The sequence below is a fragment of the Theropithecus gelada genome, chromosome 3, assembly GCF_003255815.1.
Source record: "Theropithecus gelada isolate Dixy chromosome 3, Tgel_1.0, whole genome shotgun sequence".
In the NCBI taxonomy this organism is placed as follows: Eukaryota; Metazoa; Chordata; class Mammalia; order Primates; family Cercopithecidae; genus Theropithecus; species Theropithecus gelada.
This window is the reverse complement of record NC_037670.1, coordinates 154293881-154313151: the sequence shown is the minus strand read 5'-3', so window position 1 is coordinate 154313151 and position 19271 is coordinate 154293881. Positions and strand designations below refer to the sequence as shown.

Below are 19271 nucleotides of genomic sequence, written 5' to 3'. Positions count from 1 at the left end.
ATAGCAGTCTGACCTTGGACAGGGTTGCAGCCCAACAATGTATTCATTTTTTATAATGGAAATAATACTTGCATGATAGGATTGTTGAGAGGATTAAATGATGTCACATATGTAAGACACTAACACCTCTTGATAGAGGCTTGGTAAATATTTGGCACCTGTTAATCCTCAGTTTCCCCATAGGGTGAATATGTTTATCCCCACTTTTGTAAATGGTAGCGGGAGGCAAGGCTTAGAGAACATTTCACTTGCCTTAGGCTGGTGCTTCTCAGTCACTGGGGATGCTTGTTAAAATGCAGATTTTGATTCAGTTAGTCTGAAACTGGGGTGCAGTGTATTCATTTCTAACAAGCTCCTCCACCTTAAGTAGATAGGCCCTAGGCTACTTAACCTAGGAAATGGGGGAGATGGGCTTCAAAGCCAGGTTTGCTCTACTCCAAAGCCTTCCCCCGTTCCATGGAGCCTCCCTTATTCTCACTCGTGCAATGGGCTTTTTGTTTGAGATGGAGTCTCGCTCTGTTGCCCAGGCTGGAGTGCAATGGCACGATCTCGGCTCACTGAAACCTCTGCCTCCCAGGTCCAAGCGATTCTCCTGCCTCAGCCTCCCAAGTAGCTAGGATTGCAGGTACCTGCCACCATTGCCCAGCTAATTTTTTGCATTTTTAGTAGAGACGGGGTTTTGCCATGTTGGCCAGGCTGGTCTTGAAGTCGTGACCTCAGGTGATCTGCCTGCCTCGGCCTCCCAAAATGCTGAGATTACAGCTGTGAGCCACTGTGTAATGGGTTTTGTTAAGAGGCTTGTATTTAATCACTCCTTAGACTACTAAGATCTGAAGTTACATTTTTTTATTCATTTGCTCAGCCTTTACTTAGAACTCTTTGTATGCTGAGTTCCCTTTTTAAAGATCTACTTTGAAAGAAGTAGGACTAGGTGAAAACGGGTTAATACTACTTAATGTTGTCTGTTGGACAATTACTTGTTGTCTCATCGTGTTAAATATGCCGCATTGTTGTTCTCTGCCCCACACCCCACCCACCACCACCAAACTTGCTCCTGCTACTCCTGCCTGCCTTTTATTTTTGTTAGAACAATGTCATTGGTCGGGTGCGGTGACTCACACCTGTAATGCCAGCTCTCTGGGAGGCTGAGGTGGGTGGATTACTTGAGGTCAAGAGTTTGAGACCAGCCTGGCCAACATGGTGAAACCTCATCTCTACTAAAAATACAAAAAATTAGCCAGACATGGTGACGGGCACCTGTAATCCCAGCTATTCAGGAGGCCGAGGCAGGAGAATCGCTTGAACTAGGGAGGTGGAGGTTGCAGTGAGCTGAGATCGCACATTGCACTCCAGCCTGGGCAACAAGAGCGAAACTCTGTCTCAAAAAAAAAAAAAAAAAAAAAAAAAGAATGTCATCATCTACTAGATTGGAAATATCAGATGATATTGAGTCTTTCTTCTCCCTCATATACAATTAGTCATCCAGTTCTTTTAGTTCTTCAAAATCTCGTTGAAATGTGGCTTCCCCTCCAGCCAGTCTGCTGCCTGTCAGAGCTTACCTGTCTGTGCATTAGCCCCCACCGACATCTCTCCTACCAGCGTCTCCCTGTGGCGCTGTGCAGTCTCGCTGTTGGTCACCTTCCTAATCAGAACAAGCCTGAGTGTGCCACACTCCTCTCCAGAAACCCTGTGGTCTTGATAGAGAGAGGCAAATAGGGTGGCTCAAAGAACAGACTTGAACTAAACTGCCTGGGCTCCTGTTGTCCCTCCACAACTCACCAGCCGCAAATAGTGAGAAAGGTACATTTGCTAGGGAAAACATTTAAATACAAATACTCATCTTGATGTGTTTAAACATGTTGAGACAGTTCTGTCTGAGTTGAGGAACAAATTAAGGATAGATACATTGGTTTCTTATTAATTTCGTGTTTAAGACAGTGCTTATTGCCTTGAGGAAAAATACTGTAAAGAAAAAGAAAACGCCGGCTCATGCGTGTAATCTCAACACTTTGGGAGGCCAAGGTGGGCAGATCGCGAGGTCAGGAGATCGAGACCATCCTGGTTAACATGGTGAAACCCCGTCTCTACTAAAAACACAAAAAATTAGCCGGGCGTGGCGGCGGGCACCTGTAGTCCCAGCTACTCAAGAGACTGAGGCAGGAGAATGGCGTGAGACCAGGAGGCAGAGCTTGCAGTGAGTGGAGATCGCGCCACTGCTCTCCAGCCTGGGTGACAGAGCGAGACTCTGTCTCAAAAAAAAAAAAAAAAAAAAAAGGAAAAGAAAAGAAAAAGAAAACTTAATCATATAATACTATGTGGCTCAGAAGTGAATATTTACATGGTCATTATATAATCTCTAAATAGTGATTTGACCAACAATGGTGATGTGATTGTATTCCATGGAGAGGGAGAAGAAACATGGGGTTGAGTTGAAAATCCTGGTACTCCAATGTGAGAAAGTTTGAAACTATAATTTGATAATATTTGAAACTATAAAATCAAATAGTATATACGAATGTTATGTAGATATAGAGAATTATCTTCCATGTGTTCGAATTATCTTCTGTGGGATCTCACATTTAAGTAGTCAAGGGTAAACTATGGCTTTTAGCAAATTGGAGAGTAACATATGTGTTACATTAATGTTGGATGTTGAGGTAATTAAATCCATGTCATTATTTTGTGAGAACACATAATTTTGTGTGCTGTAATAGCACAGTAGTTTGGAATAATTAGCTATTTGACATATCAGGTCCACCTAAGAAATTAAAAATATAACTTCATATCCTATTTTGGGCATAGATTTATTTTATTATTTTAATTTTTAAAATTAAAATTTAAATTAAAAGTGACTTAAATTTAAAATTACTTTGTCTCCCAGCCTGGAGTGCAGTGATGTGATCTTGGGTCACTGCAGTATCCACTTCCCATTTTCAAGCGATTCTCCTGCCTCAGCCTCCCAAGTAGCTGGGATTACAGTTGTGTGCCACCACACCTGGCTAGTTTCTATATTTTTAGTAGAGATGGGGTTTTGCCATGTTGGCTAGGCTGGTCTCGTACTCCTCACCTCAAGTGATCTACCTACCTTGGCCTCCCAAAGTGCTGGAATTACAGGCGTGAGCCGTGGCATCCAGCCCTATTGGGGCATAGATTTAGAAGTACAAATACTTTTTAAGTGTTTGAGGTGTAGGTAAAATACTACTCCTTATTATTTGATTAAGTGATGCTGTATCAGAGTAAACTCTGTCCTTATTTTTAGTATTTTTCTGATCAGGTTCTGGAGTTAACCTGTTTCACAGGTTAAGTGAGATTTAATTGATTAGCCTTCTCTTTGAGATAGTTGATGAAAGGTGCTTCATATCTTAGTAAGTTTTTGTTTATGAATCCTGAGCACATGCACGTGTTGTGTTAGAGAGGCAAGAAGGAAGGTCAGTAGAGCGAATCCTTGTGAAAAGCATGCTTTTCCCTGTGGGTCACCTAGCCAGGGCTCTGTTGGATTGGTGAACAGCATGAGAGAAAAAAAGCACTGGGCAGTTTGAGCTGCATTTGGCAATTGAGGTGGTGTTTAAAGGTGAACTTCATTTTACTATAAAAGCTTTAATACCAGTATTGGTGAGAGCATGAGGGAAACAGGTCTGCTCATGTGATGGTAGTTAGAAAGTAACTGGGTGCAACCTTTTTGAAGGATATTTAGGCATTATATATCAAAATTAGGGATACAGCCCTTTGAATAGAAGTTTCACTTCTAGAAATTGCAAACAGATACTTGAAAAAATATACCAACAGACATGTACTGGGATGTTTATTGTAACTAATAGCAAAAAACAACAACAACAACAAAAACAGACAACAGCCTTCCTATTCACTAATGGATATGAAATTATGGATAGGTAAATATGGTATATGGACATTATGCAAGCACTAAAAAAAGGAGTTTAAATCTGTATGTCCTCAAACATATCCTCCATATGACTGTTAGTAGTATGATGCTGAAAATAACTCTACCACTCTTGTTGTATCACATTGCACACCTAGATACAGTCTACTTTCACCTCCCTTGACTTTCCAGGGTTTTCTTGCTTATTTACTGATATTGATGTGATTTTCTTATGGTAGGGTGTTTCTTTAAAACAGTTTTTTTCCGTAAAATAATTCATTTCTTTTGCTTTTCACTGTGGACTTTTTAAAAAAGCAGCATTCCGGTTTCTGTTGAAAGTTTTTAATCCCATTTCTTCCATCCTAAATGTTAATAAAGATAATAAATGCAGACAGCTTATAATAGCTATTTGAACATATTATCAAATAAGGCATTTTTCTATTAACTACACTTCTGTATAGTTTTTAAGCAGAATTTCAATCAAGAAGACACTGCTATTTTTCCATATCTCTTTAGATTACTTTTTGATATTTTAAAACACTGTTTATACAAGTTTTTATCAAACTTCCAACAGATAATGGGTACTGCCTCTCATAAATCTTTCAAAGGGACAGTGGAAGTTGGGCCCAGTTGAATAAAGGCATATTCATTTGTTTTGGAACGCAGAGTTCTCTGCGTGTAGATTGCATTTAGCATTCTGTCTAGTGTATCCATATGTAGTTTTGCTTTTTTCAGAATAAAACCTTGACAGTAATTTTGAACCTGTTACTTTCTTTTTGCATGTATTGCTTTAAAAAGTCCAAACTCTAATGTTCTCTTCCCCTTTTTAAGTTTTATGAAATCAAGGTTAAATTGATATTAGTGCCACTTAATATTTGACACTTGTTACGCCTAATGAACTTGAAGTAGTAAAGGGAGCAGCAGGGGTCAGCCACTCATGTTATGCAAGATAACTAGAGATTGAGCGGGCTATGATTAGAGCTTTAGACTAGGGGGTTCTAACCTGTTTATAAGAGCAAACTCATTGTTTATATGTGCATATGTGTTACCTTTTCCTTTTTCCTATGGATTCATAGGTGTTTATATTTGAATTTTAAGAATTTTCTTGAGATTATATTGTAGAAGTCATTAAGATGGGGAATCAATGTCTAGAGACATTAACTGGTAATTAGCCAGTGTAGGGAAGGAAAGGAAGATGAGGCATGGCCTGGTTTGTAGACTGGGTCTTCGAGTAAGTGCTCCATAACTTTGGGGTGTGCTGAATGTAATGTAAGAGGAAGAGGGTGATGGCATATCTAGCATCTCTTCCTGCTTATTTTTTATGATCCATTACTCACACTTTGATCATCTTTATCTGCTGAATGGGTACCACAGCTCGGTATTTATTAATTATCACCCACCACTCTACAGGGTAACTATTTGTCACTATGAAGAATGCCAAAGAAAATATTTCCTCGTAAAATTTAACTGCTTACTGTGAATGATTCATTTATGCCTGAATAAAATGTCTGTGAGTAGAGATTTTTATGCACTGACTTAGCTAAATACTATCTTCATTGAGTAGCATTGCAGTCTATATGTCAAGTTAGAATAAAAACTATATTTAAAATGGAAAAAAAAAAAGGGCCAGCCAAGGTGACTCACACCTGTAATCCCAGCACTTTGGGAGCCTGAGGTAGAAGGATCACTTGAGACCAGTAGTTTGAGACTAGTCTGGGCAACATAAGGAGACCTCATCTATACAAAAAATTAAAAATGAGCCGGATGCGCTGATGTGTGCCTGTAATCCCAGCTACTGGGGTGGCTGAGGTGGGAGGATCATTTGAACCTGGGAGGGTTGAGGCTGCAGTGAGCTGAGTCAAGATCTCGCCACTGGACTCTAGCCTGGGCAACAGAGTGAGACACTGTTTCAGTCAATCAGTAAATAAATAAATACAATGAAAATAAAATGAAAAATGGAAGCAGTGTTCTTAAAGATTTTTTTTTTTTTTTTTTTTTTTTGAGACAGAGTCTCACTCTGTCACCCAGCCTGGAGTGCAGTAGTGTGATCTCGGCTCTCTGCAACGTCTGCCTCTTAGATTCGAGCGATTCTCCTGCCTCAGCTTCCGGAGTAGCCAGGATTACAGTTGCCCCGCCACCACGTCCAGCTAATTTTTTGTTTTTTTTTTTTTTTGAGACGGAGTCTCGCGCTGTGTCACCCAGGCTGGAGTGCAGTGGCGCGATCTCGGCTCACTGCAAGCTCCGCCTCCCAGGTTCACGCCATTCTCCTGCCTCAGCCTCCGAGTAGCTGGGACTACAGGCGCCCGCCACCACGCCTGGCTAGTTTTTTGTATTTTTAGTAGAGACGGGGTTTCACCATGTTAGCCAGGATGGTCTCGATCTCCTGACCTCGTGATCCACCCGCCTCGGCCTCCCAAAGTGCTGGGATTACAGGCTTGAGCCACCGCGCCTGGCCATTTTTTGTATTTTTTAGTAGAGAGAGGGTTTTGCCACGTTGGAGGCTGGTCTTGAACTCCTAACCTCAGGTGATCCACCTGCCTCGACTCCCAGAGTGCTGGAATTACAGGCGTGAGCCACAACACCCGGCCAAAATTTTTCAAGGAACACTGGAAACTTGAATACCAAAGGCACTACATAGATACTCCATAAAGTCATATTAAATTTAGCTTTTTATTGAGAAGTTGCTTTGTGTTGAGCACTCTGGGTGGTGTAGCAAAGACACGTACAGCCCAAAAGGGGAAGTAGGATTTTTTTGTTGTTGTTTTTGAGACAGAGTCTCGCTTTGTCGCCCAGGCTGGAGTGTAGTGGCGCGATCTTGCCTCACTGCAAGCTCCACCTCCCGGGTTCTCGCCATTCTCCTGCCTCAGCCTCCCAAGTAGCTGGGACTACAGGCGCCCGGCTACTTTTTTTGTATTTTTAGTAGAGATGGGGTTTCACTGTGTTAGCCAGGATGGTCTCGATCTCCTGACCTCGTAATCCACCTGCCTCGGCCTCCCAAAGTGCTGGGATTACAGGCATGAGCCACTGTGCCTGGCCTAGTAGGATGTTTCTAAATAGATATTTTGGGGAGGGGGAGTTGGGGGGAATAAATAAATAGATGTTTTCATTAGGATTTTGCAGAGGGCCGCCTGATTATTTGTATGTCTTTGTATCATTTATGGGGAAATTATATGTTGCCTATGACTTGGAAGTTTTCAAGGTGAGTTGCTCTTGTCATTTTTAAGGTTGTGATTTGTTTTCCTTGTCTTGCCAGCCTCCTATGATTAGGTAGGTTCTGCCTTTGGAATGACAAGGTTCTTCCTGTATGTTTTTCTCATGTGCACAATGGTTTTGTTTCCCCTCCACCCTTGGAATTTGCAGGTCTAGGTCTTCCACCTGTGCTTCCCTTCATGTCATAGCCCCCATGTGACAGGTGCTAGAGACTGTGTGATAGCCATAACTAAATGCCACTTGGGACTTCTGCACAGCATGTCAGACGCACAGCTCATTGTTTGCCTCCAGGCCTACAGTTAACCAGGAAAGATTTTTGTTGTCTAATTATTTTATAATTTCCTGAGAGCAGAAAAAGTGGATTTTGATTAAGTACCAGATGTCTTTTAAGGTCCTACCTTCTAAAAGTTTTCCAAAAAGTCTTCAAAACAATATTTCTAGATTTGGAATTTCATTGTGGACCTGTTAATGTCTCTGAAGTGTCTCATGTCTTGAGAACCTTGTAGGACTTTATTCTCTGCAGTTCAATCCAAGTTTGCAGATTTTAAACTGAATGCTTGACTAGCTGATAGTTATTTGACAGTGAGTGTCAATCTTTCCATAGAAGTAGGATGTGCTTTGAGAAACGAAGTTAAAAAAATGATGGGGATGGGCCAGGCGCGGTGGCTCAGGCCTGTAATCCCAGCACTTCGGGAGGCTGAGGCCGGTGGATCACCTGAGCTCAGGAGTTCGAGACCAGCCTATCCAACATGGTGAAACCCCATCTCTACTAAAAATACAAAAAATTAGCTGGGCATGGTGGTGCGTGCCTGTAATCCCAGCTACTCGGGAGGCTGAGGTAAGAAAATCACTTGAACCCGGGAGGCGGAGGTTGTGTAATTGCAGTATTTTGGGAGGCCAAGGCGGGTGGATCACCTGAGGTCAGGAGTTCAAGACCAGCCTGGCCAACATGATGAAATACAAAAATCTAAAAATACAAAAATTAGCCGTGCGTGGTGGCAAGCACCTGTAATCCCCGCTACTTGGGAGGCTGAGGCAGGAGAATCGCTTGAACCTGGGAGACGGAGGTTGCAGTGAGCCGAGACCACACCATTGCACTCTAGCCTGGGCGACAAGAGCGAAACTCCGTCTTTAAAAAATATATATATGTGTATGTATATAAAAAATCACTTCATCTGTCTGAGAGGCTAAAATTGTATTAAGGTCTCAGACTGACAACTTCATTCATGTGTTCATCTTATTTTTAACTTTATTTAAATTTATTTATTTTTAAGCGACAGAGTCTATCTTTGTCACCCAGGCTGGAGTTCAGTAATGTCATCATAGCCCGCTACAGCCTCAAACTCTTGGGCTCCAGCAGTCCTCCTGCCTCAGCCTCCAGAGTAGCTGGGACTACAGGCTTGTACCACCCTGCCCAGCTAATTTTTTGGTATTTTTTGTAGAGATGGGGGTCTCACTATGTTGCCCATGCTGATCTCTAACTTGACTCCTGGGCTCATGTGGTCCTCCCCTGTCAGCCTCCCGACTAGCTAGGGCTATAAGCACGTACCACCGTGCCTGGCTAATGTTTAAAAAATTTATTTTTGTAGAGACTGGGTTTTGTTATGTTGCCCAGGCTGGTCTCAGACTCCTGGCCTCAAGCGATCTTTCTTCCCTTGCTTCCCAAAGTGCTGGGATTATAGGTGTGAGCCACTACACCTGGTCTCATGTTCATTTATAGTCTACTATTTGCTGGGTACTCTTCTGTGAACAAAATAAGCAATTCCTGCTCTTATGGAGCTTGCACTGCAGTAGGAGATATAAGTAAAATATATAGTATATTGCATGGTGGGAATGTTAGGAGTATGTGGTTGTAAATAGGATATCCCAGAAGGCCTCACTGAGAGGGAGACATTGGAGCACATATGCTTTGTTTACACTTAGACATTTAGAGCTTGATTTAGAAATTAGAAGATTGATTTGGAGATCCAAGTTTTTGATTTCTCATGAAAATTAGACACTGTAGCAACATTAGAGCTTTCTACTGGCTCTGCCAGGTCTATTCAGCTGTGAAGGCCTGTGAGGGCTCTGTTTAATGTCCCATAATTCCTGTGGCTGTTACCTTAGTTGAGGCTTTGAATATTTCTTTTCTACTCTTTTGCTTTAACTTTGTTTATTCCCACCTTCAGCCACTCCTACACACCACAGTTGGGTTATCTTTGTAAAGCATAGGTAGATGCACTGTGCATGGAATACTATTACCCTGTTTGCCAGATAAAATCCACACTTCAGAGCCCTCCGTAATCTGGTCTTGGCCTACTTTCTAGTATTCCCTGGGGTCCAGTGATCAAAATAAAAATGTATTGTTCTCATTTTCCTGAATCAGTGCTGTACTAAATCTTTGCATTAAATTCCTTCTCCCACCTCGACGTGTCCAAATCACACTCTGTTTAGGACATTTTGTAAATCCTTGCCTTCCAAAGCAGACCATCCCTATCCCTCCCTCCGGGCTAGAAGAAATCTCTCCTACTCTAAGCTATAGTAGTACTTTATGCAAACTCTTTCTGTACTTGTTAATGAACAGATCTCATGTTCGCTTGCTAGACTTCAAACTTCCGGAAGGCAGTCTCTGTGTAAGAGTAGTTTTTGTGGCTGGGCATGGTGGCTCAAGTCTATAATCCTAGCACTTTGGGAGGCTGATGTGAGCGGATCACTTGAGGTCAGGAGTTCAAGACCAGCCTGGCCAATGTGGTGAAACTCCATCTCTACTAAAAATACAAAAATTAGCCAAGCATGGTGGTGCAATCCTGGAATCCCAGCTACTCGGGAGGCTGAGGCAGGAGAATGGCTTGAACCTGGGAGGCAGAGGTTGCAATGAGCCAAGATCTGGCCACTGCACTCGAGCCTGGGCGACAGAGCCAGACTCCGTCTTAAAAAAAAAAAAAAAGACAGGATCTTGCTATGTTGCCCAGGCTGGTCTCTAACTCCTGGGCTCAAACAATCCTCCCACAAACAATCCCTCCTAAAGTGCGAGGATGGCAGGCGTGAGCCACTGCAATGGTCCCTAATTCTTTATACATATGGATTTCATCATGGATAGAAGCCACTTCCCATTGTCTTTTCTCTATGCTACTTTTTTTTTCTCTTTACTTAGCAAACCTTTCCCAAGATATGCTCATTTTCTGAATAGCTTTTATTTCTGCCATTCAATTTCTCTTTTAAATAAAAGGCTTCCCCCTCTTCATTTGAAGAACATTAAAAACCCTTAAAATTTTTTCAACTTATTTCAATCAGGAGCCTTTCTATTGGACATGACCATTTTTCCTTGTAGTTTAAGAGCATATCTTTGGTTAGGATGTTGCCCAGAGGCTGGTTGTCATGGATATACAGACACATGCTTGTCTTCCATGTGATTGAATTTTTCATAGACATCCTTACGAAGCCACTTGAACTTACTTCCTTCAGAATGTTAGCTGTTGATTTACTGTCTTGGCAGAGTATGCTTCTCTTTCAATGTAAAGTCTTTGTTTTTTTTGGTTTTTGGTTTTGTTTGTTTTTTGAGACGGAGTTTCACTCTTGTTGCCCAGGCTGGAATGCAATGGCGTGGTCTCGACTCCCCGTAACCTCCACCTCCCGAGTAGCTGGGATTACAGGCATGTGTCACAATGCCTGGCTAATTTTGTATTTTTAGTAGAGACGGGGTTTCTTCGTGCTAGTCAGGCTGGTCTCAAACTCCCGACCTCAGGTGATCCACCTGCTTCGGCCTCCCAGAGTGCTGGGATTACAGGTGTGAGCCACCATGCCCAGCCAGTCTTTGCTTTCTTAAATACTGGATCACTTGCTATTTTTTGTCTTCTTCAAACTGTTATATTTCAGGAAAACTTAGATTGTTTCATAAATGTTCAAGAGAGGCCAGGCACAGGCCTCATTAATAGTATCACCTTTGGCTGGGCGTGGTGGCTCACGCCTGTAATCCCAACACTTTGGGAGGCCGAGGCAGGTGGATCACGAGGTCAGGAGTTCAAGACCAGCCTGACAGGGTTTCACCATGTTGGTCTCTACTAAAAATACAAAAATTAGCCGGGCGTGGTGGTGCACATCTGTAATCCCAGCTACTCGGGAGACTGAAGCAGGAGAATTGCTTGAACCTACAAGGCAGAGATTATGGTGAGCTGAGATCGCGCCACTACACTCCAGCCTGGGTGACAGATCAAGACTCCGTCTCAAAAAAAAAAAAAAAAAAAAATTCAAGAGAGCTCTAGTAGGTAAATTCTAATTCTAGTTCTTGTTCTTAGCTCTAGTAGCTAAGCTTTATGTCTCCACAAGGCTAAACTTTTGATGATAACTATGTTATTAGGTTTTTAAAGAACTTTTACTGTATTATGGAAAACTTAAAAATAGCGAGAACAGTGTAACAGATTACCATGTGCCACTGGGACTCGATCATTAACGTGGGATTCAATCGTTAACATTGCCGGCCCACTACTGTTTTTCTATACCTCTCCTACTCACACTAGCAAATCCTAGATACATTTTTCTTAGTAAATATTTCCATTTATGTCTCTAAAAGAGAAGGATTCCTTATAAACATATCCCCCCAAAGCACTATTTTTGTGATACTTACATATTAATGGATTAACAGACATATCTTTTTTTTTTTTTTTACCAAAAAAGAAAAAAGAAAAAAAACCAAACCAGGTAGTGAAAGTTGCCAAGTTTCTTCAGCTTTCCTAGTGTGATTCTTCTCCAGGAGAGTGGAAAACAGGTGGGTCTGAACACAGAAATCCACATGGCTTGCTTCTGCCCTCTGCACAGAAGCACGTTCTTTATACCAGGGCCTCGTTCCCTTCCACACAGCTCAGGGAGGGCACCCTTTTATTTTATGAACACGTTATCAGTAAGTTTAGGTCTCTGAATGGTCCCTGAATCCTTGGTCCTTGACCTGCTATTGTCAATCCTAAGGCCCAGACTTCGCCTTTGGCTTCCTTTCTGGAAAATTTCAGAACTGTATAAAAATCACTTGTAAAACTCTGATAGACATATTTTGCCAAGAATGTCATTTATCTCTTGACAGTTTGGCATTTGCCTTTAAATATTAGATTGTGTAATCATAATGGCATTCAGGGAAAATAATGTGAGTGGTGGCACTTCAAAAAGTGAAATGGACTTGGGTTCTTGGGAATGTTAATCATTATTCTACACAAAATGGTGATACCCCTTAGTAGTTAAATGCTAAGTGGGTATAAAGCAGTATTTGTGAATAAGATCAAAAAAGGTGAGTATAAAATGTGATTTATGGGTTTATTTAATGAGTTTTTACCAGAACAGTGTATGAAGGATATTTTATATTTTAAAGCTGTGAAACAAGAAAGTAATGAGGAATCTTCTAGTGAGTCCCACCAGTCTCCCAGCCTGACCAGCACGTCCAGAAATAGATCATTATTTTTGTCATTTTATCCTGCCTTCTTACTGCCTTCCTTGCCCTTGACTTTGCAGCAGAGAGGAGAAAGAAACTCGTGGTCTCTCCCATAAATACACATGGTAACAGCAGAGAAGTAATTATTATATTTTTTGTGGCAAGTCATTCATTCAGTGGTGATGGAATGGCTTATTTTCAATGCAGTGTTTTTCTTTAGACTAAACCTAAATTCTTTTTTCTATCTCATTTAGTATCTGTACCATTCCAAGGCAGCATAAAGTTAGCATAGCTTCTCATTTTACCAGTTTGGTAAAAGTTTTAAAGGTTTAGTTCAGTTTGCTTTTGGGTTTTCATATGAGGTAGACTATGAGAACTCTTTATGATGTGATATATAAAAACAATCCCATTGTATCTGGCATGTGGGCTGTACTGGGAATCATGGGAAAGAGAAGGCTTGGAGAATCTTCTTTATAAAATAGATAGAAGTTTGCACTAAATTCCAAACACACCGCAAAATGGAAGGAACCTCGTTTTATCACATCCAGGTAAAGGATAGAAAAGGTGTCTTCAGTTTTCCCAGAAGTGACATGCACAAGGACAACTCGTAATTTTAAATGATTAAAAGTAATTGCTGTAGATCAGTGTCATTCATAGCAAATTAGTTCTTATCGATGGAGAATGCTGCATCTGTGGATTTTTATGTTATAAAATTAGTTTAAGACTTCTTTTGTTAAAGTCATTTAATCTTCTGCACTACTCCGTTCTTTCATTATCCTTGTCAGTTTTAAGGTCTGGAATATCTTTGTACAACTAAATTCAGTTGACTTCCTCTGGATACCCAAGTTGAACAGACACATACATTAGTGGAGCTCTGGTTGGAAAGGGCCCTAGTGGACATTACTAGTAGCCTACTGCATATGGTTTGTGGTTTTTGGCTTTTTTTTTTTTAAAGAGAAGTTCTCACTCTGTCTCTCAGGCTGGAGTGGAGTGGTACAATCATAATGTATTGCAACCTCAAACTCCTAGGCTCAAACAATCCTCCTGCCTTAGGCCTTCCAAAGTGCTGGGATTATAGGTATGAGCCAGTGCAGCCAGCCACCTATTGTGTAAATGGCTTATAAGTCATTTCACCTGGCTAGGCATGGTGGCTCACGCCTATAATCCCAACACTCTGGGAAGCCAAGGTGGGAGGATCACTTGAGCCCAGGAGTTCAAGACCAGCGTGGGCAAAGAGAGAGACCCTGTCTCTACAAAAACTAAAAAAAATTAGCTTGGTGTGATGGTGCCCGCTGTAGTCCCAGCTAGGGGGAAGTAGAGGTGGGAGGATCACTGGGAGGTAGAGACTGCAGTGAGCCATGATCATGTTACTGCACTCCAGCCTGAATGAGAGTGAGACTCTTATCTCAAAAAAAAAAAAAAAAAAGTAACAGTAATTCATTGAACCAGTTTCTTATTGATAAATGTTTAGACTGTTTCCATTTTTAAACTTCAAATATTCCAGTAAACATATACGCAGATTTATCAGAAACATGTATTTATGTAAACTTTTTTTTTTTTTTTTTTTTTTTGAGATGGAGTTTCACTCTTTGTTGCCCAGGCTGGAGTACAGTGGTGCGATCTCGGCTCACTGCAGCCTCCACCTCCTGGGTTCAAGTGATTCTCCTGTCTCAGGCACCCGCTACCACACCTGGCTAATTTTTGTATTTTTAGTAGAGATGGGGTTTCACCATGTCGGCCAGGCTGGTCTTGAACTCCTGACCTCAGGTGATCCACCCGCCTCGGCCTCCCAAAGTGCTAGGATTACAAGCGTGAGCCACCACGCCCAACCTTCTGTAAACTTTTTATTAAAGAATAACATATATACAAAAAGTACAGAAATTTTTATTCTTTTCTTTCTTTATTTTTTTGAGACAGAGTCACACTCTGTCACCCAGGCTGGACTGCAGTGGTGCAATTTCGGCTCACTGCAACCTCTGCCTCCTGGGTTCTAGCGATTCTCCTGCTTCAGCCTCCTGAGTTGCTGGGATTATAGGTGCACACCACCACACCTGGCTAATTTTTGTAGAGAAATTATTTCTGTAATTCATTGATGAAATCTGTAAAACCCATACATTTATGTGTATCATTCATTTTTCTTTTTTTTTTTTTTTAAGTTACATTTTGTTTGAGATGGAGTCTCACTCTGTTGCCCAGGCTGGAGTACAGTGGTGCAATCTCAGCTCACTGCAACTTCTGCCTTCCGGATTCAAGTGATTCTCCTGTTTCAGCCTCCTGAATAGCTGGGACTACGGGCACCCGCCACCACACCCAGCTAATTTTTATATTTTTAGTAGAGACAGAGTTTCACCAATGTTGGCCAGGCTGGGCTCAAACTCCTGCTCTCAAGTGATCCGCCTGCCTTGGCCCCGCAAACTGCTGGGAGTACAGGTGTGAGCCACTGTGCCCAGTCTATTTTTCTTTTTTAATGCTTTGTAATTTTCTTTTGGGTGACTATACTACAGCTTATTCTTTTTGCCATTGATGAACATTTGGATTGTCTCCCATTTTTGGATGTTACAAATAGTCCTGTGAACATTCTTAAACATGGGTTTCGGTGAATATAACTATCCATATGTATTGGGCGTATCTCCGGGAGTAGCACTGACACGCATAGGGTATGCATATGTGCAGGTTTAGGTACTGCCAACAGTTTTTCAAAGTGGGTGAAACCATATCACACTCCCACCAGCAGTGTCTGACTATTTTTAAAAAATAACTTCATATAAGTGAAATTTGAATAGAAGAGTAAATTCATTTTAAGTTTTGGAATATAGTGCTGGATTTGTCCTCAGAAGTACTAATTCATAGTCCACTGAACACTGGATTTTATCCAGCTCTTCTGTTGTTTTCATTGTTTATAATGAAAAAGTATCTTTTTAAACTTCTTTAATGAGTTGGACTTTTTTATACTTCAGTTTTACCCGTTTCAGTTTTCTTGACTTGGATGTTCTGGCCTTTTCTTTCTTGGGGTATTTGTATTTTTTTCTTACTGCTTTGTAGTAACTTATTTTAAAAATCCACGTTTTTGTCTTCCTAGTTTGTCCTTTGTCTTTTACAGTATAGAAGTGTTTTCCATGTCTGTTTTCTTTAAGGGCTGTATTATTGAGATTTAATTTTATTTTAACTGGATTTGCTTTTTTTTTTTTTTTTTTTTTTTTAACCTGACACAAGGGTGCTTTTTTAAAAAACTTTAAAAATTTTAAACATGTTATACTTTTACTTATTACATTAACTTTAACTTTGGAGTATTTTGCAGGATGTCAGAGGGTGACTGGTCAGAGTAGGCATGCATGTGTCATTTGACCAAGCAAGAAATAAAGCCAATTTTCCTATGTGGACAGTATTGAATCCTTTCAGTGTGCATGTTTCAAAGGTAGTTAGTTATCATTTAGAAAAGAATTAGATCAAATTAGCCTAGACTGAACTATATTTAAATACCTCTTGTGGATACTATTCAGGGCTCTTGAGCAAGGACTTTACCAGAATTACACCTGGCGTCTTGCAGTCAGTTCTGTGTCCCATTGGACACAGTCTTGGAGTGCCAAATATTTAATTTCAGATCTTTAAAAATATTTATTCTCTATGAGATTATTAAAACTTTTTAAATGTTTCTATTTTGTGTAACAGTATATAATTTGCACTGCTAATGGAGAAATATGAGACCAGTCTATCATGTTTTCCTTTTTAATGTTACAGTGGGATTTGAGAGCTTCCCAAAGCCTCTGTCACCTAAAATTCCTAATGAGAGAATCATTTTTGGATTTTACCACAAAGCAGATATAGAACAGATTTTAAACCAGTAGTCCTCTCTTCTAATATGGATTAATTTGGTTTCTAGAATTGAATCTTAGCACCTTAAAGGGGCAAGGATCTCAGGGGTAGGTAAGTTTTAGAGGAAGGGAGCACAGCCATGTTACCCCTCTGTGATTAGAGTCCTGGAGCATACCAAACCTTGAGGCGAGCCTGAAGAAGGTGGAGTTTGGGGGGCGGTGAAAACAAATGCTCTGAATGAGATCTGAAAAAAATTTTTTTTGTTTTGTTGGTCTTTTGCATTTGGCAGTACTGCTTGTGGCAAGGTTGTATCATTAACTGTGTTGATTATTCCATAAGCCAAGGAGACAATTGTAGGACCTCTCTTTAGTAAATCCCTCATTTTAGGAGCATAGCATTTCCAGTGTAAGGGAATTTGTATTTTGGTGAACATTTGAATTTGACTAAAGGGAATACTGGGTTTATATGACAGGCTCATTAGGGATAGATTGAGGAGGAGAGGGTAGAAAGGGAGAGAGGAGCTAAAATTAAGCACGTGTTTTTCTTGTATATTTTTTATTTTTTTTTTGAGACTGAGTCTCACCCTATCACCCAGGCTGGAGTGCAGTGCTGCGATCTTGGCTCACTGCAACCTCTGCGTCCCAAGTTCAAGCAGTCCTCCTGCCGTAGCATCCCGAGTAGCTGGGACTACAGGCATGCACCACCACCCCTGGGTAATTTTTGTATTTTTTAGTAGAGATGGGGTTTTGCCATATTAGCCAGGCTGGTCTCGAACTCCTGATCTCAGGTGATCCACCCACCTCTGCCTCCTAAAGTGTTGGGATTATAGGCATGAGCTGCTGCATCTGGCCAGTTTTTTAATGTATGTAGGCAAAATGCAGTCTTACACATTTTACATGTTTAACCTGTCTAATCCTCACAGGAATCCTATGAAATGCTGTTTTCCCAACTTGCAAAGAGAAAACGAAGACTCAGGGAATAAATTGGCATTATTTTGGCTAGGCTCAAAAACTCAGTAAATGGCAGTCCTGGGATTTGAACAGCAGTCTCTGAATCCAAAGCTCATGTGTATTCTTCTCACAAGAGTATATAGCCTCCTAAACTACCAGAATTATTATGTATATTTTATCAATGTCCTGCCAAATTTTGGTAACACTTTAAGTGGCATATCCCGGGGGTGTTATTGGTAATTCTGCCAGGTACTGTAAAGCCTGTGTAATTTCCTTTACCATCCACCTTAGCATTGAGAGTAAACATGAGGTTACGATCCTGGGAGGACTCAATGAATTTGTAGTGAAGTTTTATGGACCACAAGGAAGTAAGTACATGTGTTGGTATGTGTTCTTCTATTACAGTCTTTTACTGTATTTCTTAATGAATATCAGAGACAGATGGTAGCATGCATAGTTTCTGAAAAGCAAGTTTAGTTGGACTCTGGAACCAGTGAGGAAATATTTCTCTTATCACAATTACTTGATATACAGTCGTCCCTTGATACCTGCAGGGGATTGGTTCCAGGACCACCTCATGCCAAAATTCACAGATGCTCAAGTCCCTATATAAGATGACATAGAATTTGCATGTAACCTGCACATATCCTCCTATGTTCTTTAAATCGTCTCTAGATTACTTGTAATACCTAACACAATACAAATGTTATGTAAATAGTTGTTACACTATATTTTATTTATTTTTTAAGTGAAGGAGTCACACTCTGTCACCCAGACTGGAGTGCAGTGGCACGATCGTGGCTCACTGCAACCTCCACTTCCTGGGTTCAAGCAATTCTCCTGTCTCAGCCTCCCGAGTAGCTGGTACTACAGGTGCCCAGCTCATTTTTGTATTTTAGTACAGACAGGGTTTCACCATGTTGGCCAGGCTGGTCTCGAACTCCTAACCTCAGGTGAGCCACCACACTTGGCCTTTTTTGTATTTTTTTGTGTTATTTTTAATTGTATTGTTTTTTATTATTGTTTGGATTTTTTTCTTGAATATTTTTTATCTGTGATTGGTTGAATCCAGGAGTGTGGAACCTGCAGATATAGAAGGCCGACTGTAGTTTTCTCTTTATATGACAGTACTAGACATGAGTTGTAAATTCTGAATTTTGTTATGGATGGCTACATAGATGGTTTCCAGGAAATGTTTTTTGTTGTTTTCTTTTTGTCCTTGGAGGGGGCATGAATATGGGGTTTATTGAGATATGAGGGAAAGTAACATGGCTATTACTTACCAAATAATTGAATAGTGTTTAGTACTTTTGAAGAATCAAGTAAATTGCAGGAGAGAATGAATCTTTATTTTTTAACTCTGGATCTTCCCAAGAAAAGTATCTTAATCTGAACATGATGCACCTACTGATTGTAATAGATTCCTGACTCTTGAAGGAATTAATTTGGAAGGTTTTCAGATTAGGGGATAATGTTTAATTTACACTCAGATGTATTTTCTAATTTGGAGACGCAGTTCTGATGAACATTTTTACTTTTATTTCAGCACCATATGAAGGCGGAGTATGGAAAGTTAGAGTGGACCTACCTGATAAATACCCTTTCAAATCTCCATCTATAGGTATGTGACTACTTGGTTTTTCTCCTTAGAGAGTTTTGAAATCTAAGGGGAAAAAAATCCTGCATTTCAGGGGAGATAATTCCAGAAATGGCTACCTAATTGAATTTTTCCTTTTTTGGCTTTGGTTAATTAATCAGTGACTTTTGTGGGGAACTTCTATAGTGTGTTAGAAGACATTTAAATATACCCTTTGCATAATTATAATGACCATTACTTTAGATTTTTGTCTTTCAATGTCAGATTAAACCAGCTTTCAGGCCCCACTGTCCTTTAAGCTGTTAGCAGGAAAATAATAAACGTATCTGAAGTCTAATTTTGAAAGCCAGATTGCAAGAATGAATGTTATATAGTACGTATTTTAATCCTATCATTTTCAGAAATCCTCCCTAGATCCTACTTTGCTTT

General features: G+C 40.5%; 1 protein-coding gene across 5 annotated transcripts in view; it reads left to right on the top strand.

The window, feature by feature from the left end:
- Positions 1 to 19271, top strand: part of UBE2H (ubiquitin conjugating enzyme E2 H) — a 118221-nt gene that overhangs the window by 48788 nt on the left and 50162 nt on the right. For 4 of the 5 annotated variants that reach the window (XM_025378148.1, XM_025378147.1, XM_025378151.1 and 1 more), the window contains 2 exons: positions 17537 to 17613; positions 18792 to 18866. In XM_025378148.1, the coding sequence (XP_025233933.1) occupies positions 17537 to 17613; positions 18792 to 18866 (152 nt within the window). Of the gene's footprint in view, positions 1 to 17536; positions 17630 to 18791; positions 18867 to 19271 lie in introns of all 5 variants that reach the window. The other variant, XM_025378150.1, reaches the window with a different exon arrangement.